Source organism: Zalophus californianus, chromosome 6, assembly GCF_009762305.2.
Source record: "Zalophus californianus isolate mZalCal1 chromosome 6, mZalCal1.pri.v2, whole genome shotgun sequence".
NCBI classification, from domain to species: domain Eukaryota; kingdom Metazoa; phylum Chordata; class Mammalia; order Carnivora; family Otariidae; genus Zalophus; species Zalophus californianus.
In genome coordinates, this window is record NC_045600.1 from 32,985,108 (window position 1) to 33,008,489 (window position 23,382).

Genomic DNA, 23,382 nt, shown 5'->3' on the forward strand with positions numbered 1-23,382 from the left:
CTTCAAAGAAGATTTTCCTGATCTCCAGACCAGGAGGAGCTTCATGCTATGACCTCCCAAAACTTTCTTTTCCCTCATAACCCTCATCACAATTTATTCATGGTGATCACGTAAAGTTCCTCCCTGACAGGCCATAAGCTCTGAGAGGGCAGAGGGCATTTCTGCCTGGCTCCCTGCTGCACCTCAGCACAGTGCCAAGGAATAGCATAAACATTCATCAAATGAATAAGTGAATGAATAAGGAACAAAACACATAAAGTCTTTTAATAAAGGTGTAAAAACCTATGCATATAATAGGTACCACAATAATGAACATATGACAAAATCTGATGATTATTAGATAATCTAACATGAAATCAGTAGAAATTTATATTGTGTGAAGGAAACCTCTTCAATTTCTATAAGATATATTCATTTAAATTGAGCTTGGAACATGTCTTTCAATCAAATGGAAATTAATTATCCAATCACTGACTTGTTAAAACATCCCCTACCTCTACCTCTTGGAAACCAGATATAAGCCTCAGATGGCAGAGCTGAAAGAAATAATTGAACAGGGAACCTGCTTGTTCTCAGAGAATTTTCATGGCCTTAATTCAAGACAGGATTACAGACTTTCATGAGTAAGCAAAACCAACTGTGCTAATCTGAGAAATTCATTGCCACCCTGGGAGTTAATGTATCTAATCCAAGTCCACCAGGAAAACTGTGTTCTATTATCAGTTAACACTCAAACAGCAGGAAAATGATGGTAGCATTATAATACAAAATAGACACAATAAAGTGATTCTCCTGGGAATGTCTTCAGGGACGGGTTGCTTAGAGTCCCCTGGATGAAGGAATCCCTAAGGAGGAAGGATTCCCACCTCCCCTCTTCCTTCCCAACTGTCAGACTCCAACCGCTCCCCTCCTGTGTAATCAGCCTCGGAACACTCCCCAGACGCCAATCTTTGATCTCCAGGAGAAACAATGCGGTAACTGCTTCACTATGGGGAAAACTTAACGAAGTTTTGTTTCCGGGAGCTAGAGGCACCGGGAGCTAGAGGACTGGGGAGGTTTCACGACAATCCTGGCGGCCAGCGGGCTGTGGGAGAGTTGGACGATCCTAGAAGCCCTAGAGCCTAGATGGCTGGGGATTTGTTGCGTTAGGTCAGCTTGTCCGAGCAGCGCGGGAAGCAGCGCCCTCATGCCCAAGCTGTGGACTACATTTCCCAGACCGCTTTGCTCCCCGGGCTGTCGTACTAAGATTAGGGCGTGCCTGGGAGGAGCAGCACGGTCCGCGAACGCTGCTGGGGCATCTCGCTCAGCTCCTACCTACGGCCACGGCAGCCGTCCCACAAGATGATCGGGATCCTCCTGCTCCTGCTCCTGCTCCTCCCCCTTTTCCTGTACATCGCTGCACCCCAAATCAGGTCTGTGCAAATGCATTGTCTTCTTTGAGAAGAATTCAGGAGGACGTTAATCCTCACCGAAGCTCTGTTTCCAAAAGAAGGAAAAGGAAGATCCCTGGGGGGGGCTCCAAGTAGGTCGAGGCCGGGAGTTAGGTTGGTCGGAGGAGGTCCAGCTCTCCTGGATGCGGGGGGACGAGAGCAGGAGACCCCAGGCGGTGGGAAGGGGCTGTAGTCCGGATCCCCTCACTCTGTTTCTCCCGATCCCTTTTTTCGTCTCAGAAGCCCTTGCTTTCTGCTCCAGAGAACCCCGAGTGCAAGGCTGCCTCAGACACTTAAGTTCCCAGCATTGGTAGATTTTAGACCCTGAAATGGGGTATGGACCTTAAGACTGTTTTCCCCTTAGCTCCCATCCCTTGAACTAGCCCTGTCTAGTTTCTTGCTTCCAGCCTTTGAAGTACAATGGAGCGATTCGACCTTTTGCACTCTGAAACTGTCCGTCGATGGGAATCGTGCTATCTGCAGACCCGTTGCTTGCTCTCTTGTTGCAATTAGATTCGTCTTCTTTTCTGGGCGGATGTTGTAGAGGAAAGAAATGAAAGGGTTTCATCATGAGCCGTATCCTGCCTTCAGAGGAGGAGTATCTGGGGACCTGAATCATGCCCAGGGTTTGGGGGTGAGGCAGAGAGGATGAAGGGTAGTGGGCTCTTGACCTGGTGACAGATCAGCCAATGGCTGGCTGAGTGCCGCCCAGAATTGGCGGAAAGCTGCACAACGGGCGCCTGCTGATTGGTTCTGAGTAAATCACCCGTAGTGACGGTGAACCAGGGACTGTAGAGACGGAGTCCTTCCCCGGGGGCTGGGGCGGGGGCGTGGTCACCATCCACCCTAGTGCTCCTCTTAGAGTTTCATTTTTCCTCCCTTCTGAACACCTAGTGCTCACACTCAGATGAGAACGCTTTTTTTCTTTCCACCCCAAGATCCTTTTACCCAAATAGAATTCCAACGAAAAGTTGAGCCTGCACTGAAAATAGTGCTCACACCTCCGCGAGGTTTTTCCGAGGAAGATTATACTGCAAGGGTCATATCCCAACTACCTGGCTGGGTCATGGGAGCTAGCCTAGAGCTGGACTTTTCAGCTGATTCTCTTTCAGTCCTGTCGGTAAGGAGAAGAAAGAACTCAGTAGAACTCCTGATATGTTGTTGCTCCTGGAGCTAAAACTGAAAGGATGTGAAAAACTGAGCAGGGAGGCTTGTTCTCTGAGGAGGAAGATATCTTTTGGTGAGCACCGGTTTGCTTCCTTATTGGCCTGTGTGCACTAAGCAGATAACTTTAGTGGCTAGGAGTGTGTGCCTTGCAACGCCAGGTTCAATGAAAAAGGCTGAAATGCTCTTTAAAAGGGCATCTCCTGGTCAAGAGATACTTTTAACTTGAGTCTTGAAATTTGCAGAGAAGAAAAAAGAACAATCCCTGTTTGTGCATTCATTTCTTTGGAAAAGAAGGGTAGTATAGTGCTTAGGAACAAGGACACTAATTAAACCAGGACTTGAAACCCAGCTCCCCTTTATACTGATTTATATCTTTTCTTTGTCTTATTTTTGATTGTGTGCGCGTGTTTCTGTTTGCTTTACACCAGCAAACAAGCTTCCATAATTTTAACTTTTTGTGTTGGATTAGCTGCATATCAAGACCGTAAAGTGCCAGTTGTGGACAGATTGACATAAGTGGACCAGTTTTTGCTTCTTCTAGGCTGAGTCTTATGATTCCCTAAGCCTGTCAAAGAGCTCAAACTGAAGCCAGGTGCCTGGATAATCAAATATTTATCCAGTTCTTGTACTACAGGGGGCAGCTCTAAGGTTTGCCCTTATAATAGAATCGCTTTTGTTCTCGAGCAGGAGCAGAAAATTTTTGAGCAAAAAAAAACCTTGAGCAGGAGCAGAAGTTTTCTTCAATCTTCCTTAAGTGTATAAAAAGACTAGAAAGAAACAAAGCAAACTTTAGCCTTGGGATCGGAAGACATGGTAGTTACAGGAACCTCGGAGACAAGGAAAATGAAGAACTGATGAGCTCTCCTTCTCTCTACAGGAAAATGCTGTCTAGTGGGGTGTGTACATCAACCATCCAACTTCCTGGGAAGGTAGCTGTGGTCACTGGAGCCAACACGGGCATTGGAAAGGAGACAGCCAAAGAACTGGCTCAAAGAGGCAAGCTCACTGCTTCTAATTCCCTCCTACTCCTGCCATTTTATCCCTCACAAGGGTGACCATGCTCATTATTTCCTCCCAATCTTGGAATTCAAGAACTTTCCAAGTGTCCCACAGATTCACTGGTCTGAACCTAGTATAATGCTCTACATATAATGGACACTTAATATTATTGATTTATTTTTCTTTTTTGATTTGTTCATCAAATACCCCTGTCATGAAGTAAGGGTAAAATTCCCATTTAAAAAAAAAAAAAAAAAAAAAAAACAGAAAATAACATTTATAAGTCTATGGGTCTGTAGTGTCCACTCAAAAGCAGAGCTGACAGGGTGTCTCTTTTATATATTGGTTGATAGGAGCCCGCGTATATTTAGCGTGCCGGGATGTACAAAAGGGGGAATTGGTGGCCAGAGAGATCCAGATTGTGACTGGGAACCAACAGGTGTTAGTGCGGAAACTGGATTTGGCTGATACGAAATCTATTCGAGCTTTTGCTAAAGACTTCTTAGCAGGTAAGTATAGAACTGGAGATTATGTTGTTGGTCTTGCAATTAACATGGCAGACTTAGTTAAAGGAAAAAATCCTTCTCCCTCTTTAATACATAGAAATACTAGATAGGGCGCCTCGGTGGCTCAGTCGGTTAAGCATCTGCCTTCGGCTCAGATCATGATCCCAGGGTCCTGGGATCGAGCCCTGCATTGGGCTCCCTGCTCCTCGGGGAGCCTGCTTCTCCCTCTGCCTCTGCCTCTCTCTCTCTCTCTGTCTCTCATGAATAAATAAATAAAATCTTAAAAAAAAAAATAAAGAAATACTAGATAAATTAAACAACTTTCATTCAAAGGGGAATCCTCAAGAAGCAGCAACAAAAAATGAGTTTAAAAAGTCATAGCAGTGCATAAGAACTAAAGCCAAAAACCTCACGGGAGTATCAGAACTCAACATGAGCCTTAGGGTCTGGAGTCTAAATACTCATACAGGGTCAGAAGATGAGGCCTCAGGCCCTGAGAGCAGGGAGCTGTATCTTAGGCTCCACATAAGGTTGGGACTCACAAAAAGTCACCTGGTCCATGGTACAGGGGCTTAAAAAAAAACATAGGCCACCAGCTCCAAGACATGGCAAAGAAGCTCATCTTCTCTTTAGATGGCTAGAGAGTCATCTGCAAGATATTAGAACCTCAAGTTGGCATCCTCTGTGGGGGAGAATTTATTACATCACCAAAAGGTGTAAGAATCTTGAGCTGAAAAGTTAACATAAAACCCTGTAGCGTCACATCAAAATCAAACCCAAGAGGGCATATCCCCTCATAACATAGGGATCTTGGCCTCCATAGGTAAACAACTTCTACAGATATGAGCTCATAGTTAGAAATTACAAATCACATGAAAAAACCACGAGAAAGAGTTGTCAAATGCAACAAAGAGGTGAAACCAGTATTTCTTTTGGCACCTTTTGGAATTCTCCAGTGGCAAGGGGTGCATACAGAACAGCCTGTTTGCTCTTGCTTTGGAATCTTCTGATTCAGCTCAGGAAGTCTTTCTATTGGGAGAGGTGAGCAGAACATTTTCCCCAAAGCAGTGAGTGAGTAGCTCCTTAATTGGAAAGATCGGAAAGGCCATTTGGTTGTATAAGATGGAATTTTGCTCTGTAGTAAGTATGTAGGATTCAACTAAAGTCTTAGACATTGAAAAACAATACAAAATACATATGAAGGGGAAATGGAGAAAAGACTAAAGTCCTGCATCCCAATTTTCAAAGCCTGGGTGTAAGGCAGATTTCTCAGATATAACTGCTGTGGCTGGCTGCTTCCACACCACATCTCCTCTACCCTGCAGAGGAAAAGCATCTTCACATTCTGATCAACAACGCAGGAGTGATGATGTGTCCCTACTCTAAGACAGCAGATGGCTTTGAGATGCACATGGGAGTCAACCACTTGGGTAAGAAATCTGGTCTCATCCCCAAACTAGAGGAAGCCTAAAATTCTCCTTGGAAAACTTAGGGGTCAGGCTGAGCCAGCCGCCTCTGGGCCCTAATAGACCATAAGTGAATAGTAGATACTATGATCCTGCCTGAAAGCTCAGAGATAAACTTAGGCCCACTCGAGGTTCCACCTGCTTTTTAATTTGTGATCCAGATTCAGTTTACCTTGGGGCATTTTTGAACAGCCTAATTGGACTGGGGACTGTGTTGCTTTCTTTGTGGTTATCCTCATGACCAGCATCAGGTAGAGGCTGCCTGTTCTTAAAGAGTGATATTAATCAAAGTTGGAAGGAGACAAGACTTCATAGTCACATGATCCAGACCTCCCTCATGGAAGGATGGCTGTCCTATTTCCCCAAACCCTCCCTGAGCTTGTTCTGTAGTTGGTAATGAATTAATGAGGCCAACAGCCTTGTTCCTGAGTTCTCTGCAGGGCTCACCATGACTCCCTTCATCTTGGCGTTGGCCCTGAACTCTGTTAATTCTAGTTTTTCTCATAGGTCACTTTCTCCTGACCCATCTGCTGCTAGAGAAGCTGAAGGAATCAGCCCCATCAAGGGTAGTGAATGTGTCTTCTCTAGCACATCACCTGGGAAGGATCCACTTCCATAACCTACAGGGCGAGAAATTCTACAGTGCAGGTCTGGCCTACTGTCACAGCAAGTTAGCCAACATTCTCTTCACCCAGGAACTGGCTCGGAGGCTCAAAGGTAGGCTTAGAAGAAGTAAGTATAGAGATATGAGTCAATGGAAAGTAATGAAAAGCCACACGATTACATACTGTTTTCTGGAGCCCATCCCCTGGACAAACCTGCTGCCATGACTATAACGGGGTATTATTTTAGTAAATAGCCCACAGTTGAATATTGGATGTGGCTGGCAGGAGATGGGGACATTCTATTCTGACTTTGAGTCATAAGGCTTGGCTTACTAGCTGTGTGACCTGCAGCAAGCTACTTAACTTTTCAGACTTATTTCCTCATAAGTAAGACTACTTTATAGGTTATTATCCTCATTAAATCAGGCCTCATGAACAAGCAAGGTTTTTTACTCATAGTGAGACTGGATGGAAGGGAAGGACCTGGGGGCACCTGGGTGGCTCAGTGGGTTAAGCGTCTGGCTCTTGGTTTCTGCTCAGGTCATGATCTCAGGGTTGTGAGATCCAGCCCAAGCTCAGGCTGTGGGCTCAGTACAGAGATTCTGTCTGAGATTCTCTCCATCTCTCTCCCTCTGTCCCTTCTGTGCATGTGCTCTCTCTCACTCTCAAATAAATAAAATCCTTTTTTTCTTTTTTTAAGATTTTTTAATTTATTTGACAGAGAGAAACACAACGAGAGAGGGAACACAAGCAGGGAGAGCGGGAGAGGGAGAAGCAGGCTTCCTGTGGAGCAGGGAGCCCGATGCGAGGCTCGATCCCAGGACCCTGGGATCATGACCTGAGCCGAAGGCAGACGCTTAACAACTGAGCCACCCGGGTGCCCCTAAATAAAATCTTTTTTAAAAAGTGGGGGGAGGGACCTGAACTGGCACTAGATACAACCATTAGGATAAAACAGACACTGGAACTAAGGTGGTGGTGGTGGGGAGGGGGAGTCTCCCTAACAGCAAAAGGTTAAATAAGTGAGAAATGTATGCTCGAAGAGGGGAGTCTCCAATCACAAATACACAGAGGTCCTTAGCACTCTCTACTCTGAATTTTCAATAAAAAGAAGGGTAACCCAGGGTGGACAACTGGAGTTGCTTAGGAGTTGAGGCAGGCAGAATTTTGGCTCAAGGAATCAGACACAGGAACCCCACCACTGGAACAGGATCATCAAAGTACGTGGAAATTAAATGGGTTACAGAGTGGGTGGGATGAGGCATCTGAGGATGTTGAAGAACATTCCAGGCAGATGGAAGAGAATGCACAAAGGTCTGGGCTCGGTTTGAGTAATTGACAGGCTGCTATGATTAAAATGTAGAAAGCAAGAGGAGTAGAGGTCTGAGCTGAGACGGTGAGGTAGACAGAGGCAAAACCCTTCAAGGCTATGGTAAGGATTTTAGTGGAAGAGCAGTGGAGAACCTTTAAAATGAAAGCCTTTTTAAAATGGGGGCAGGAGTGTGTGCAGCAGGTGATTTCTGTAGTGTAGGTGAGAAATGATGGTGGTCTGGACTAGAGTGGTGGAGATGGAGGGTAGTGCACGCTTCTAAGAGATATTTAGGATGAGAAACCCTCAGGGCTTGTTGATAGATATGCATGGTAAGGTGAGGAATTGTCAAGTACTGCTCTGTGTGCCTGCTTCATTGGGAGTTAGGGAATACTGCAAGATCCAGGTTTGGCCTTGGAAGTGTGAAGTTAGTTTTGCACCTCTGTGTCAGCATTACTACGGGTCATCTAGAGTAGATGTCAAGGGACACCTGGGTGGGTCTGTCGGTTAAGCGTCTGCCTTCTGCTCAGGTCATGATCCCAGGGTCCTGGGATCAAGCCTCATGTTGGGCTCCCTGCTCAGCGGGGAGTCTTCTCTCTCTCCCTCCCCCCGCCTTCCTTGTGTGCAAGCGCACACACACGCTCTCTCTCTAGCTCACTCTCAAATAAATAAATAAAATCTTAAAAAAAAATAGAGTAGATGCCAAGTTGGAAATAATATATGTCCATTGTCCTTTATCTGCAATCATGAAATCTACAAAGACCTGAAAATTCAATTTTTTCAGAACCTTGACACCAAAGCTCATTTGGCAACAAAATCTCCCTTGTACTAGGGAGATTAGGTAATAAGCAGTTTATATATATGTGTCATAATTATTTTTCTAAAATCAGTAAAAATTTGGAAACCTCTCTGGCCCCAAGTTTCTAGTAAAGAACGGGGGACCTAACCTAGCACATGCAGAGTGTCATTTAGCACTTACCATGTACCTAACCTAGCATATAGTGTCATTTAGCACTTACCATGTACCAGAGACTATCGAGGCTCTTGTACATATGAACTCATTTAATCCTCAGAACCACCTTGTGAGGTGCAGGTATTAGGATTATCCCCATTTTAAGAGGAAACTGGGTCAGGGACACCTGGGTGGCTCAGTCATTAAGCGTCTGCCTTCGGCTCAGGTCACGATCCCGGGGTCCTGGGATCGAGTCCCACATCGGGCTCCCTGCTCAGTGAGGAGCCTGCTTCTCCCTCTCCCTCTACTGCTCCCCCTGCTTGTGCTCGCTCTCTCTCTCTGACAAATAAATAAATAAAAATATTAAAAAAAAAAAGAGGAAACTGGGTCACAGCATTGGGAGCTTGCCCAGGCTCACACAGCTCGTGAGTGGTATAACTAAGATTTGAAAGTGGGCAGTCTGACCACAGAGTCCGTGCCCTTAGCCACTCAGTCAGCCAAGAGTTCCAAGGAGTACAATGTGTATAAAAATGTGCGTGCCATATGGTTATAGAGAGGGAGTTTGGCAAGCCATGGGAACGCCAGCATTTGAAGTTTGGGTAGAAGATGAGGGACTGGTCCAGGAAACTGAGAGGAAGCAGCAAGAAAGGTTTGGAAAACCAGGAGTGTGGGGTCATGGAAGCCAATAAAAAGGCAGCTTTGAGGAAGGAGTGGCCCCTAGAGTCAAGTGCTGCTGAGAGGTTGAGTCCTCGCTCCACTGTTCCAGTTTTTGTTTTTTTTTAAAGATTTTATTTATTTATTTGACAGAGAGAAACACAGCGAGAGAGGGAACACAAGCAGGGGGCGTGGGAGAGGGAGCAGCAGGCTTCCCGCCGAGCAGGGAGCCCAATGCGGGGCTCGATCCCAGGACCCTGGGATCATGACCTGAGCTGAAGGCAGACGCTCAACGACTGAGCCACCCGGGCGCCCCTCCAAACAGTTAATAACCTCTTTGAGCTTTAATCCTAACCTATGAAATGGGGAGGTGTAAATTACTGTGAGGAGTGTTGTGGGAAGGGGTCTTCCTGGGGTGGGATGTTTATTCATGTCCTCTGCTCTCCTTGGCTATCCAGCAACATTAAGTCCTGCCTTCCTTTCCCTATGGGGCACCCCCCAATTAGGCTCTGGCGTAACGACATATTCTGTCCACCCGGGCACAGTCAACTCTGAACTGGTTCGGCACTCATCCTTCATGAAATGGATGTGGTGGCTTTTCTCCTTCTTCATCAAGACCCCTCAGGAGGGAGCGCAGACCAGCCTGTATTGTGCCCTCACCGAAGGTCTTGAGATTCTCAGTGGGCATCATTTCAGGTATGAATGCATCTGGTTTTGAAGATGGGGTTTTTATGGCTCAAAGGAAATAATCTGGATTTGTCTGGTATATTATACTCCTCTTATAAAGTACATTGTGTGACCTAGCTTTTGTCTTTTGACTAGTGTTTTTACTTTGTAATAAGGGGGTTGACTCATTCGCATTTTCCATGGTACTGCGAGGTTTGATTTTCTCCATGGCTATCTTTTATTATGCTTTCTGGTTGTTTCTTTTCTTCCTACCTTTTGTTATGTCCGTCTAGTTTTCTTTGTTCCCTTTTGGACTCCTGTTCTTTTCTTTCTTTCTTTTTTTACATGAAAAAGAATTTGAATCTGTATTTCTCTATTGTCTTTGGGACTAAAATAGTATCGATTGACTCCCTTCGTGAATAAGTGAAGACTTTTAAAATTGTTTATTGTAGAGAACTTTGAATATGTACAGTAATAGATAAAATAACATGTTGAACCCCCATATGCCCATAATACAGCCTCAACAACCATCAAGCCATCCCCATGCACCAGCCCTTCCCCTATTTTTTTTCCTCTCCTTTTATTCTGAAGCACATCTCAGACATCACATAATATTGAAATGTTAGCATGTTTTTACCTCCCCCTTCAAGATTATGTGGAAATAACTTGAAATTTTAGAGGAAGGGCTGTAAATAAATTAAAATTGGAAAGAAAGGTAGACCATGAAAGGCCCACAACTCCAGGCTTGTGAGGAGCCACAGAAGTTGTTCCAGTAGAGAGAGAAATAATCTGCTCTGTGCTTCAGAGAAACATCCTGATGACTTGGTTTGATGAACAAGTAAATAACACAAGCGAGAGAGAATGAGTTCCTGATTTAGGGTAATGACAGTTGGAATACAAAGAAGGGTTAAGTGAGAGAGGCCCTGAAGAGGCAGAATTGTTACAGCTTGATGACTACATGAGTGAGGGGTCTGGGAGGGGTTAGTGACCTGGGGTCAAGCCTGACTTACTAGGAGATTAATAATGACATTAACTGAGACAGCAGACATGGAAAAATCATGTGTAGAGCTTAGGGTTCTTTGATTCCAAAGCAGTGGAAACAGACACATGCTAACTTAAGCAAGAAGGGAATTTGTGAAAATGTGGGGGAATTCTTCTCAAAACCAAAGAGAAGACTGAAGAGCCAGGCTTAGAACAGACAGAGTGGCCAGTCAGCTGACCAGGGCACTGCTGCTGGAATGGGTATCCGCCAACTGTCTTTAGTCTTTGTTTTGTCGCTCACCATTCGCCCTCTAGCAAGGAAGCACTGGATCTTCCATCCTCTCATCCTCACTCCATTGGTTAGGGGAAGACAGGCACTTGATTAACGGGGTCTTCAAACTGTGGGAGAGAGGTAATTCCTCAGAAAGGGATCAAGTTCTGCTGCCAAAAGAATGTAGAATGGAGGCGCCTGGGTGACTCAGTCGGTTAAGCATCAACTCTTGATCTCAGCTCAGTCTTAATCCCAGGGTTGTGAGATGAAGCCCTGGATCGGGCTCTACACTGGGTGTGGACACTGCTTGAGACTCTTTCTCTCCCCCCCCCGCCCCTTCCTCCCCTTAAAAAAATGTGGAATGGATCAGGTGCCCACTGTGTAATAAACCTGGCTCTGTCCATGTTGAGTGTGTTATCCATAAGACTCCATGTGAGTAGAAGTGTATAGCAGGTAGTTGGAAATGTGGGTCTGAAATCCAGGAAGATAAGTTTACATAGTTTTATGTAGTAGAATGATTTTCCATGGGTGACTGGGTTCTACTTCCCTGGAGATTTTAAGGTTTTGACTGAGTAGTTTAAAGAAAGTCAGCCCCGGGGTGCCTGGGTGGCTCAGTCATTAAGCGTCTGCCTTCGGCTTGGGTCATGGTCCCAGGGTCCTGGGATTGAGCCCTGCATCGGGCTCCCTGTTCTGTGGAAAGCCTGCTTCTCCCTCTCCCACTCCCCCTGCTTGTGTTCCCTCTCTCACTGTGTCTCTCTGTCAAATAGATAAATTAATTAATTAATTAATTAATTTTAAAAAAAGAAAGCCTCAAATCCATGACATAGTAATTATTTAATTGACTTTTGAAGAGCCTTTCCAGTGCCATGGATTCTTAATTTTAAGCATTTTGAAGATCCAACATCAGCTATGTTGGCCACTATCAAGAAATGAGCATAAGTCTGTCTTGACTGAAGCATTAGAAACCTTGTGCTGCTTATTATTCCTGACTGAAACCACAAATCTACTTTTTGTCTCTATGGATCTGTCTGTACTGGGCATTTCATATCAATGGAATCATGTAATATGTGGCCTTTTGTGACTGGCTTCTTGTTTACTTAGCATAATGTGTTCACTGTCATCCATGCCAGAGCGTGTATCAGTATGTTATTCCTTTTAATTGCCAAATAATACTTCATTTTATGGATATACCACATTTTATTTATACATTCATCAGTTGATGGGCATTTGGGTTATCACTTTTTGGTGATATGATGCTGTGATATTCATGTACAGATTTTTATATGGAGATTTCTCTTGGTTTATATACCTAGCAATGGAATCCCACTGAAATATGGGTTATATGTCACTCGTGTTTAACTGTTGAGGAACTGTCAGACTGTTTTCCCAGGTGGCTGCACCATTTCATGTTGCCACCAGGAGTGGACGAGGGTCCCAATCTCTCCATGCCCTTGCTTACACTTCTTATTGTCTGTCCTTTTGATTTTAGCCATCCTGGTAAACATGAAGTAATTCTTCTGCTTACGTTTTTCTATTTTTTCTCATTATGGTTTTCATTTGCATTTTCTTGCTAATGATGTTAAGCATCTTTGCATGTGCTTATTGTCCATTTGTTTATCTTCGTTGGAGAAATGTCTATTCAAATCCTTTGCCCATTTTTAAAATGGGTCATTGCCTTTTTATTGTTTAATTGTAACAGTTCTTTAGATAGTCTGGATCAAGTCCCTTATCAGATGTGTGATTTACAAATATTTTCTCCCATTCTTTGGTTTGTCTTTTCACTTTCTTTATGGTGTCTTTTGAAGCAGAGAAGTTTTGATGAAGTCTAACTTAACCAATTTTTTCTTTTGTCACTTGTGCTTTTGGTGTCATATCTAAGAAACCATTGCCTAACTGAAGGTCATAAAGATTTACTGCTATGTTTTCTTCTAACAATTTTATAATTTGAACATTACATTTTGGTCTATGATTCATTTTGAATTAATTTTTATATATGGCATGGGGCGCCTGGGTGGCTCAGATGGTTAGGCGTCTGCCTTTGGCTCAGGTCATGATCCCAGGGTCCTGGGATCGAGTCCCGCATCGGGCTCCCTGCTCCTTGGGAGCCTGCTTCTCCCTCTGCCTCTCTCTCTCTCTCTGTGTCTCTCATGAATAAATAAATAAAATCTTTAAAAAAAATTTATATATGGCATGAGGTAGGGGTCCCTCTTCATTTTTGCATGTGGATATCCAGTTGTCCCAGAACTGTTTGTTGAAAAAATTATTCCTTCCATTGAATTTTCTTGGTAGCTATATTAAAATTCCTTGGGCTGGGGCACCTGGGTGGCTCAGTTGAGTGTCCAATTCTTGATCTTGGCTCAGGTCTTGATCTCAGGGCTGTGAGTTCAAGCCCCACATTGGGCTCCATGCTAGGTATGGAGCCTACTTAAAAAAAAAAATCCCTGGACTGCCAAAACAGAATACCAGAAATGAATTTTCTCACAGTTCTGGACAACGGGAGTTAAGATCAAGGTGCCAGCAGGGTTGGTTTCTGATGAGGCCTCTATCCTGGCTTACAGAGAGCTGCCTTCTTGCTGTGTCCTCAGATGGCTTTTACTCTATGTGTGCACACACTCCTGGTGTCTTCTCTTCTTATAAGGACACTAGACCTATTGAATTAGGGCCCTACCTTTATGACCTTACTTAACCTTAATTATCTCCTTAAAAGCCTGATCTCCAACTATAGTCACATTATAGATTCAACATATGGACTTTGGGGAATGTGATTCAGTCCATAACAGATTTATCAAAAATCAATTGACCATAAATGTAAGGGTACCTCTACACTTTTAGTTCTGTTCTATTCATTTATATGTCTATCCTTATGCCAGTAGCACGGTGTCTTGATTACTATGGCTTTGTAGTAAGTTTTGAAATTGGTCTTTTTATGTATACTGGTTGATACTTCCCAAAATCCTACTGGAACTATCAGCACCATGACTGTGCTGATGCCATAAGCACACGTAAGTAGCTTTTACTGTGGTATTTGAATACATTTTACAGCATGTCATAGCTTATGACACAAGGCACTTTCATGTCCCTTGTGTCATTTACTATTCATCATAATCTTGCAAAGAACATAAGGCATAATGCTGTAGAGGCTATAGAGGCTTACAGAGGCCAATTCATTTCCAGAGTCTTATGGAGCCTTTGGTTCTCAGTGATGGTCTTTTTACTCAGCAGTGGCAGGTTGTGCTGGTCATGCTGGTAAGTTCCCTTAAACAGAAGTACTATACTTACCAGACTTGTTTTGTAATTGCAAAGATATCTTTAAGTGGTGTTTCTCAAACTTTGGTGCATTTTAGAACCATCTGAAGAAGTGGTTGAAGACAGATTCCTGGACCTCTACCCTAGAGATTCTGATTCAGCAGGTTCAGATGGGGCCTGAGAATTGGCATTTCTTTTTTTTTCTTTAAAGATTTTGTTTATTTATTTGACAGAGAGAGATGCAGCGAGAGAGGGAACACAAGCAGAGGGAGTGGGAGAGGGAGAGGCAGGCTTCCCGCTGAGCAGGGAGCCCGAAGCAGGGCTCAGTCCCAGGACCCTGGGAACATAAACTGAGCCAAAGGCAGATGCTTAATGACTGAGCCACCCAGTCATCCCAGAATTGGCATTTCTAACAAACTCCCAGATGATGCTCCTGCTAGTCCATAACCCGCTCTTTGATTAGCAGCGTCTTTATGGACGTAGTGTTAGGAGTTTGCTTCATGTGCTTATTTCAGACTTGCCAACTTTCCTTTCCACCTTCAGAATTTGCTTGGAATGTCCTGGAAACAGTTCTCTTGAAATAGTGTATAACTTTTTAAATTACTTCTTACGTGACTTAAAAAATTGCAATCTGTTTACTCAGTCACTTTTCAAAAAACCCTTTATTGAATACCTGCTGTGTGTTAGATGCAGCTAATTCAAAAATGATAAAATTTTCTGGGCAGTGCAGCATTTGAATACCCCTCCTGCATTTAACGGGGACTAAAATAATTGGGATTACAGCAATGAAGAGAAGGTATATGAAACACACAGTACCTTATTGTTGCATTTCTTTTATGCTATCATTTTTTCCTTGATTGTTTATGAGGCTGGCTTTCTTATTTGAATTTAAAAACAGTTATAACTTGGGGGTGCCTGGGTGGTACAGTTGGTTAAGTGTCCGACTTGGTTTCGGCTCAGGTCATGATCTCAGGGTCATGAGTTTGAGCCCCGCATCAGGCTTCATGCTCAGTGGGGAGTCTGCTTGCGATTCTCTCTCTCCCTCTCCCTCTGCCTCTCCTCTGGTGTGCACTCTTTCTCTCTCAAAAATAAATAAATCTTAAAAAGAATTTAAAAATAAAAAGTTATAATTGCAGGTAGACCTGAAATAGTAAGTTTTGGGGATGGTTTTGTTTGTTTTTACCACTCCAAGCATCTGTAACCAATGTAATCTCAGCAGCAGGACACTGTACAAGGTCCTGTGTGAACAGGCTGGACATACACAGGTGTCAGGCGGGCACTGATATTATAGTTAAATATATACATATAAAGGGGAATATAGAGACTAAATGCTATGTATTATATATCAGACATTCTGGTCAGAGGGAGTCTAGTGAGGAGATCTAAATGGTAAATACATTTTCTCTGGGGTAAGGATTGGAGAATGAAGAGATAAAGACTGGCCCTATGAAGTGCATAGAGGACATGTCATCCCTAGGTTGTTTTTCTGTCACATTCCTTGTTCCAGGCAGAGAATAGACTCCATTCATAAACCTCTGTGTTTTAAGCCTCTCTCTTTCCCTTCTAGCGACTGCAGGGTGGCATGGGTCTCTGCCCAGGCTCGGAATGAGACAATAGCAAGACGGCTATGGGACGTCAGCTGTGACCTGCTGGGCATCCCTATGGACTGACAGGTGGTAGCAGGTGGACTCAAGAGAAACCTGCAGCAGGCTACTCAGTACTCCCTGCCAAAATGATTCTCCTTCATGACAGCCAAAACCTTGAGCACAAAGAAAACAAACCCTCCAGCCTTTCCTGCTTGATGTCTGATAAAAGCCCAGTGTAACTGCCAGATTCATCAAAACACCTTGCGTTAGTCCAGATTGATTTTGCTCTTGTTACTGCCAGACGTACAAGAGGTATCATAGGATAAGATCTTCGTATGACCTGCAAACTCATATTCACCTTCTGAAACCTACTACTTAGGAGAATCTTAGCTATGGCAGGGTCAATTTATGGCAGTTTGGATTAGTTTCTACCCTCTTTGTTCACAATATAGTTCCTCCCAACCACCAACCAACTTTGATTTCAAGAGGACCACACTGCAGCCCCAGCTGAACTCCCAGAATCAACGGTGGCTTGGCTCAAGAGCAGGGCTCATCCCTCACGAATTAAGAAAACCATCATATGCCAACATCTAGATTCTCTCAGGAAACTCTTAACTGAATCTGGATTATGGGATGGGCTTTATCTTCAGCAACCTAAAGCCACTTTAAGACACTTTTACATGTTGACCACAGAAGAGCTTCCTTTTCTAAGAAGTTTGTGGGGTTGGGAGGATGGCAGAAATTTGGAGGAAAGCAGAAATAAAAATCAAGTTTAAACTGTCATTTTCCTACTCTTTCTCAGGCCAGCAAGTGGGTAAAGAAAGGAGCAGTACGAGAAGATAGCTCACCTGCCTGACTTCAGTTTACTGACCCCAGACCCATGGAGGCCTTTTTGTGCCTTAGTTTCTCTTAGAAAATCCGAAGAAGGGAAAGGCTATTTGGTGATTGTCACTGAGTATATCTTTGTGTGTGTTCTTATGTAGTTATGCAATTGGGATTATTTTTACAAAATTCAAAATAGCTACAAAGGAAGAGTATTAAACTGGACCCTGGTGCAGGTAAGTGTTCAAAGATGAAGAAAAGAGTGTCATCCAATCTTGAGTGGAGCTACAAAGGGAAACAGATTGTGTATATGTGGATAACTACTCACCAAGAAGCACATGGGGAGAAGGGAAGAAGTCCAAAAAAGAGAAGGATCCTGGAAGATAATGCATACAGTGAAGGGCCAGTTAAGGATTAAAAAAACAAAAACAGCTAAAAATGGCAATATGTAACTATGGAAGAATTGAGGGTGAGCACCTGAGTTAGCAAGACTGATACTGCAGTGTCTTAACAAGCACCAATCAATGTGGCAGAAAAAGACCCCAAAAAACCCAATTCTTTATTAGGCAAAATTATCCTAAGGACTGATATTGGTAATTTATAGTCAATTTAATAATCTTCAGGGCATTTCCTTACATTATCTTGACAAGATTAAAATGTCTATTTGCTAAAAACCTACATTTAATTTGGAGAACTCTTATCAAAGGTAATGCTGCCATAGGAAATTGGAGGAATCAGTAATGTTCCCATCACTTGTTTGGAGTATGTTATTCTAATAGTTTGTGATTATCTTGGACTGACAATTACATATTCACTTTGGTGGGGGAAAGAGTTATAGGACCACAGTCTTCTCATTTTTTAAGTGCATATTCTTTTGTTGCACTTGTTTTGACTATTAAGGTATCTAATTTAGAAATGGTCATTTTATGGAAAAATTGGAAAATTTTAATAATAGTTAAGTAGCATAATTGAGCTAATATTTTACTTAATTTATGTTGAACTGTCACTAACAGAAAGTTTTTGATTATTATGTTTTTATTTACCAAAATAAAAACTGTATTAAATGAAAGTTTAGAGAGTCAGCGGAAGAAAACAATTAAATGAAAGTTTAATTATAAGAAGAAAACACTTCATTATTATGGTTATACAATCATTTCTCATTTTTAAGGATAATTTGTCCCAGAGTCTAGCCACAGTACAGCCTCAGTCAGATGTTATAACTTCAGTTGTGTGAAAATGTGATTGTTGATTCACCCATTTTTCTACTTGTCTTTTATGATGCTGTTCAAAGATCCCTTTTTTCCATCCGAGGCTATTGTCTCCTTTTTGTACCTGCCCCTTCTATAACAATGCTGTGGGACTTATCACAGTACACTTCCACTAACAACCTCAGATTTTGCTATCTCTGTACTCAGTGAACATTAGGCGCTCAAGGCGTGTGTTGAATCAGTGGTCAATGAATCAGTCTAATAAAAATAAAGGTCCAGGAGATATAAATCACCACATCATTTCCCCCCGAACAATCATGTATCTTGTAATATGTTTGGGCAGTTTTATATATTGGGCTGCCAAGCAAGTATTTCAGGGCTTCGATAGGAAAATCATAAGTTGAAAATAAGAATTTTTATTCGCTGAGCCGTGAAACCCCATGTAGTGCAGAAAAGGACTTCGTAATTGTTAACACATTACACACAGCGGGAAAGAGACCTGAAGATGCTGGGTCTGCCTTGCTCACCACATTATAAAATAACCCAGCGCAGAGTGGCTCTTTTATTCGCCAACATAGGCCCATATCCGACATGATGACTACGCGTAACATTAACAAAGACCTGCTGAGTGAATGAACGCACTAGGCGAGCCCAGACGCTAGAGCCTGAGTGTGTATTTTGGGAGTCACACTGGGGACCATTTCTGAAAGCATATGACCCTGGTCACTTGACTTCCCCAGTAAAAGTGCTTTACTGCTCCAGGGCAAGCTGGAACCTGGCCCGGCTATCTTTCGAGGGCTGAAAGCTAACGTTTAGTCAGGACACGAACTGAGGAAGTCAGAGCGGTCAAACAGTGCGATGACATCGAAGATGACTTCCACGCGCTTACTGACACCAAACTACAGCGTGTCAGCACTACCCACTGCGGCCGTGGCACTGACAGAACCACCGCCCCCGCCGACGCATGACTCCCGAGTCCCGGCGTCTTCCGCGCCGAACTACAGCTCCCGGCATGCACTGCAGTGTCCGTTTCCCCCTCTCCCCGCCGGGAGGCGGGGCCCTGGGGACAGGTCGGTGCGCTGCCAGTCCCGCGGGTCCTCACAGTCCCTTCCGTTGTGGCTCTCTCTCCAACCCTGGACCGGGTATTTCCGGGGCTCCAGGACTGCCGCTCGTCCGGCGTGCTGCCACCCTTTCAGGAATCGCCCGGGAGGGCATCCCACCCGACTTTCCGTCAGGCTTCCGCGGCCGGCGCTCCCTCAGTGACGGAATGAAGGGGGTGGGCATTCTGGCTCGGGAGGACCCCACCGCGGCCCCGGAAGCGCCTCGTCCCGGGCAGTGTTGGCGGCGGTCGCCGTGATGTTTGCGGGGTTGGGCGGCTGACCGCCGGGATAGGAGCGGCCCCAGTGCCCCAGATCTCGGTGGCCGCTGCTGGAGCGCGGCCTGCGCCATGGCCACCTCTGCCGCCTCCTCAGAGCATTTCGAGAAACTTCACGAGATCTTCCGCGGCCTCCATGAAGACCTGCGAGGGGTGCCGGAGCGGCTCCTGGGGACAGCAGGGACAGGTGAGGCGAGGGCGGGACGAGCCATGGGGAACTCGGCCCAGCGCGTGCCTAGGGAATAAGAGCCCCGCCCCCTAGGGTTGGGTGGGTCTCGGCGCTCAAGATTTCCCTGCTGCCACTTGAGGGTGCTCTGGGATGAACCTCTGAGTGTTGTCTCCTAGGGATTCTCCCTCTAGATCCTACTGTAGCCGTCAAAATTTTGTCTCGTTTTCACCCTGGCAAGAAGAGCATAGGAGACCTTAAATCGGAGGCCCTATATTTCAGTAAAATTGGTTTCTTTCATAACTGTCTGTATATTTTGCTTTATGCATTTAAAAGCCTTATCAAGATAAGTCCATAGTTCTTACCAGACTGGCAAAGGATCTGTAGCATCAAAAAGGCTAAGAAGCCAAAGGAAAAACAACTTTGGGGTTGGTAGATTACCAGGTTTGGGGAGGGGGTGGTCTTTAAAATCGGGATTGTGAGTTTAGTTGGGGTCGCCTTATGAATTTTTTTATGCTTAAACTGTTTCCTGTCCCTTGATTTCAAAATTCAGGTTGCTGCAAGCTTTGCCTGGAGGAGTTAGTTTTCCAGTTAAATCTCTAGGAAGACCTGCCAGGTTCTTTGCCACTCAGAACAAATAGATCTTGATGTCAAGGCTGATAAGACTTTGTTTTGTTGTTTTTACTTAAGGGTCAGAGCTTGAGTGTTTGCTCCGCGAATTTCCTGGTCATGTGAGTTGAATGACTCTGATGAGAATGCCAGAGAATGTTAAACATATTGAGAGAGACTGCTGTGTTCCAGGCACTGTCCTAAATGCTGGTAATACTGCAAATTATTGCAGTGAGGAGACTTACAAATCCTTGTTGTAGTGGGTTGATGATGTATAAATATTAAGAGGAAAGTAATGCAGGGCAAAGGAATGCAAGGGAGGACACTAATATTAAATAGGGTGGCTGTGAAAGGCTTCTTTGAGAAGGTGGCATTTGAGCAAAGACTTGGATGAATTAAGAGAGTAAACCATGTGAAAATTTGGGAGAAGTGAGTCTGAGGAGGACAGAATAGCATTGCAAAGGTCCTTAAGCAGGTATGAACTTGGTAGGTTCTAGAAAGAGCAAGAAGGCCAGTGTGAAATGAGCAAAGGAGACAGTGGTAGCAGATGAGGCTACAGAGAGGTAGGCAGGACCAGATCACGTGTGGACTTACAGACCCTAGTTCACGTGTGGACTTAATAGACCCTAGTGAAAGATTCGCACTTTTTTCTAAATGTGATGGGATGCACTTAATGGGGTATTAAATTTTTTTTTAATTTATTCATTTGATAGAGATAGAGAGAGCATGAGCAGGGAGAGAGGAGAGGGAGAGGGAGAAGTGGACTCCCCGCTGATCCGGGAGCCCGACGTGGGGCTCGATCCCAGAACCCTGGGATCGGATCATGACCTACCTGAGCCAAAGGCAGACACTTAACCATCTGAGCCACCCAGGCGCCCCACTTAACAGGGTATTGAGCAAGAGAGTGGTGGGATCTGATTTACATGGTTGAAAATTAGACTGTTTTTTCAGCTCGTTGCTGAATTAAATTTTGCAGTGTTCATTACTGGAAGAGTAAATAGTGCAAAAGTGTATTCCATTTTGAAAAATAGAAAACTGAGTTATATTCACTTTTATCGCCTACCTGACCTTCTCATTGCTGCAATGAGGTATGAATATCTACCCAAGCGCAAAATACTCTTTTTTTTTTTTTTTTTAAAGATTTTATTTATTTATTTGAGAGAGAGAGAATGAGAGATAGAGAGCACGAGAGGGAAGAGGGTCAGAGGGAGAAGCAGACTCCCTGCTCAGCAGGGAGCCGATGTGGGACTCGATCCAGGGACTCCGGGATCATGACCTGAGCCGAAGGCAGTCGCTTAACCAACTGAGCCACCCAGGCGCCCGAAGCGCAAAATACTCTTAATACAAGTTGCTGGAAACAGACTTTGTTGTTTAACGCATAAGTAAATACATTGTACACATAGCCATAGGTTACAATAAGATTTCAACAGCTCTGGGGCGCCTGGGTGGCTCAGTTGGTTAAGAGACTGCCTTCAGCTCAGGTCATGATCCCGGAGTCCCGGGATCGAGTCCCGCATCAGGCTCCCTGCTCAGCGGGGAGTCTGCTTCTCCCTCTGACCCTACCCCCTCTTGGGCGCTCTCTCTCTCTCTCAAATAAATAAATAAATCTTTAAAAAAAAAAAAAAGAATTTCAACAGCTTTCAATCTCTGCTCACTACTTTGTTCATACTGTTCAATAAATATTTGTTGAATAAATTGAATTTAGCTGAGAGAACATACAGTGCATCTCTGAATCCTTTTTTTCTAATTCTGAGATTACTTCATACACTTTCCAGAATTTTAATTTCCATCATGAATCATTAGGTTCTAAGTAATGTACATAACACAGCTCTTGCATTTAGCTTATGTTCTGTATCAGTCACTGTCCTGGGCCCTGAGGAGTTTCAAGAGTTCTTGCCTTAAATGGGACCAAATTTACAACAAAATTTGTGATTGGTCCTAAGATAGTTTTGAGACCATAAAGAAAAGGCTTACTTGGGTGTTAGGGGAGGGATGTTTTGCAGAAAGGAGAACTGAGTATAAGGGGTTCAGTGGGAGTTTGCCAGACAGGGAAAATGGGAAGAAGGAACAACAGAATAGAAAGTTGAATACTTACAACCATGACTGGAGCTTAGGGTGTGTGTGGGAGGATAATAGTAGATGAGCAAAGTGAGACACAGCCAGATTGTGAAGGGACCTGTATATCTCATTAAGACATTTGGGCTTCTCACAAAGTACTTGACATATAAGAACAAAAAGTTTGTTTATCTGTCAAATATTTATTGAGCACCTATTATGCAGCGTTCCCTGAGCTAGGCGCAGAAATACAGTAGTCAAAGACACAGACAGTCTGCTCCTATGAAATGTACAGTGCAGAAGAGAAAACTTAAAGCAAATATTTGTTTAACTTTAATTCATCAAATATTCACTGAATATTTACTGTAGGTCAAAAGCAAATAATTACCCAAGTATCTTTCTGATTATAATTGTGATCATTGTTCTGGACAAACAAAGTACCTTTATGAAAAAAAAAGACATTTGGGCTTGATATGAAGAATCAGTAAAGAATTTTAAGCAGCTAACTAATATGGTCAGATTTTATTTTACAAGGAGAATGCTGGTGGCTGAATAGAGGATGAAGGAGAGGCATAAGACTCTGGATATAGTGGACCATGTTAGGAGCCTTTGTGGCAATTGTCTGGGTAACATGGGAATGTAGAGAGTCTCAAGTCCAATTTCTAAGGCAGAAGTTAACCAGACTGATTGGACGTGGGGAGTAAGAGAAAAAGATTCAAGGGTGTCTGCATTTTCTCACTTGGTCATTTGAGTGGATGATAAACTTAAATAAGAAATATAAAAGAAACGGGCTTATTTGGTTTGTAGATGAAAGCATCAGGGTGCTTATAGAATAGAGAGCATAATGTATATCCAGTCTAGCCTGACAAAGTATTTCTTCTCTTGCCATTAAAAATACCATTTATGAAGAAGATATTATGTGAATTGAGAGGCAATATAATATTTAACAGCAAGGATTCTAGAAACAGACTGCCTGGGTTCAAATCCTGGATCCATCTCTTAGTAGCTATGTGACCTTGGATAACTTACTTCAACCTAACTAGGTTCTCTCTGCAAAATGAAGGTAAATCATAGTATTTATTTCATAGGGGTTTTGTGAGGATTAAATTAGTTAATATAGGTAAAGCCCTTAGAATACTGCCTGACAAGAGCCATTTGCCACTGTTATTCTTGTTTGGGAAATTGGATATTTTATTTAAATAAAACGTAATACCAGCTCTGTATGCAGCTATTATGTTGCTCTACTTTTGCTTTTTTCCTAGAGCACTTATCTTCTAACATACTAGACACTTTATGTATTTCTGATGTT

The 23,382-nt window shown here is 43.6% G+C and overlaps 2 protein-coding genes across 7 annotated transcripts in view; both read left to right on the forward strand.

The window, feature by feature from the left end:
* Nucleotides 1-665: 665 nt before the first annotated feature.
* On the forward strand, nt 666-17,580 carry RDH11 (retinol dehydrogenase 11). 3 transcript variants are annotated; one of them, XM_027569054.2, is made up of 7 exons: nt 666-974; nt 3,475-3,593; nt 3,950-4,105; nt 5,428-5,532; nt 6,076-6,285; nt 9,595-9,784; nt 15,820-17,580. In XM_027569054.2, the coding sequence occupies exons 1-7, from the start codon at nt 970-972 to the stop codon at nt 15,920-15,922; spliced, it is 888 nt and encodes a 295-aa protein (XP_027424855.1). In that variant the 5' UTR covers nt 666-969; the 3' UTR covers nt 15,923-17,580. The 3 variants fall into 3 exon arrangements, with proteins under 3 accessions (XP_027424855.1, XP_027424854.1, XP_027424856.1); XM_027569053.1 differs by lacking the exon at nt 666-974 and adding an exon at nt 986-1,412; XM_027569055.1 differs by lacking the exons at nt 666-974; nt 5,428-5,532 and adding an exon at nt 986-1,412.
* A 220-nt stretch (nt 17,581-17,800) lies between these two features.
* The window catches only part of VTI1B (vesicle transport through interaction with t-SNAREs 1B), a 76,166-nt gene continuing 70,584 nt past the window's right edge, over nt 17,801-23,382 (forward strand). The window contains exon 1 of one of the 4 annotated variants that reach the window (XM_027569059.2): nt 17,801-19,430. In XM_027569059.2, the coding sequence (XP_027424860.1) occupies nt 19,316-19,430 (115 nt within the window). In that variant the 5' untranslated portion in view covers nt 17,801-19,315. The remainder of the gene's footprint in view (nt 19,431-23,382) is intronic. The other 3 variants (XM_027569060.2, XM_027569058.2, XM_027569057.2) reach the window with 3 other exon arrangements.

Bases quoted from the DNA above. Each gene is read 5' to 3' on its own strand.
- RDH11 (XM_027569053.1), top strand. From the start codon at position 1,342: ATGATCGGGATCCTCCTGCTCCTGCTCCTGCTCCTCCCCCTTTTCCTG. The intron at 1,413-3,474 runs GTCTGTGCAAAT...TTCTCTCTACAG, and splicing joins ATCGCTGCACCCCAAATCAG to GAAAATGCTGTCTAGTGGGG. The intron at 9,785-15,819 runs GTATGAATGCAT...TTTCCCTTCTAG, and splicing joins CTCAGTGGGCATCATTTCAG to CGACTGCAGGGTGGCATGGG.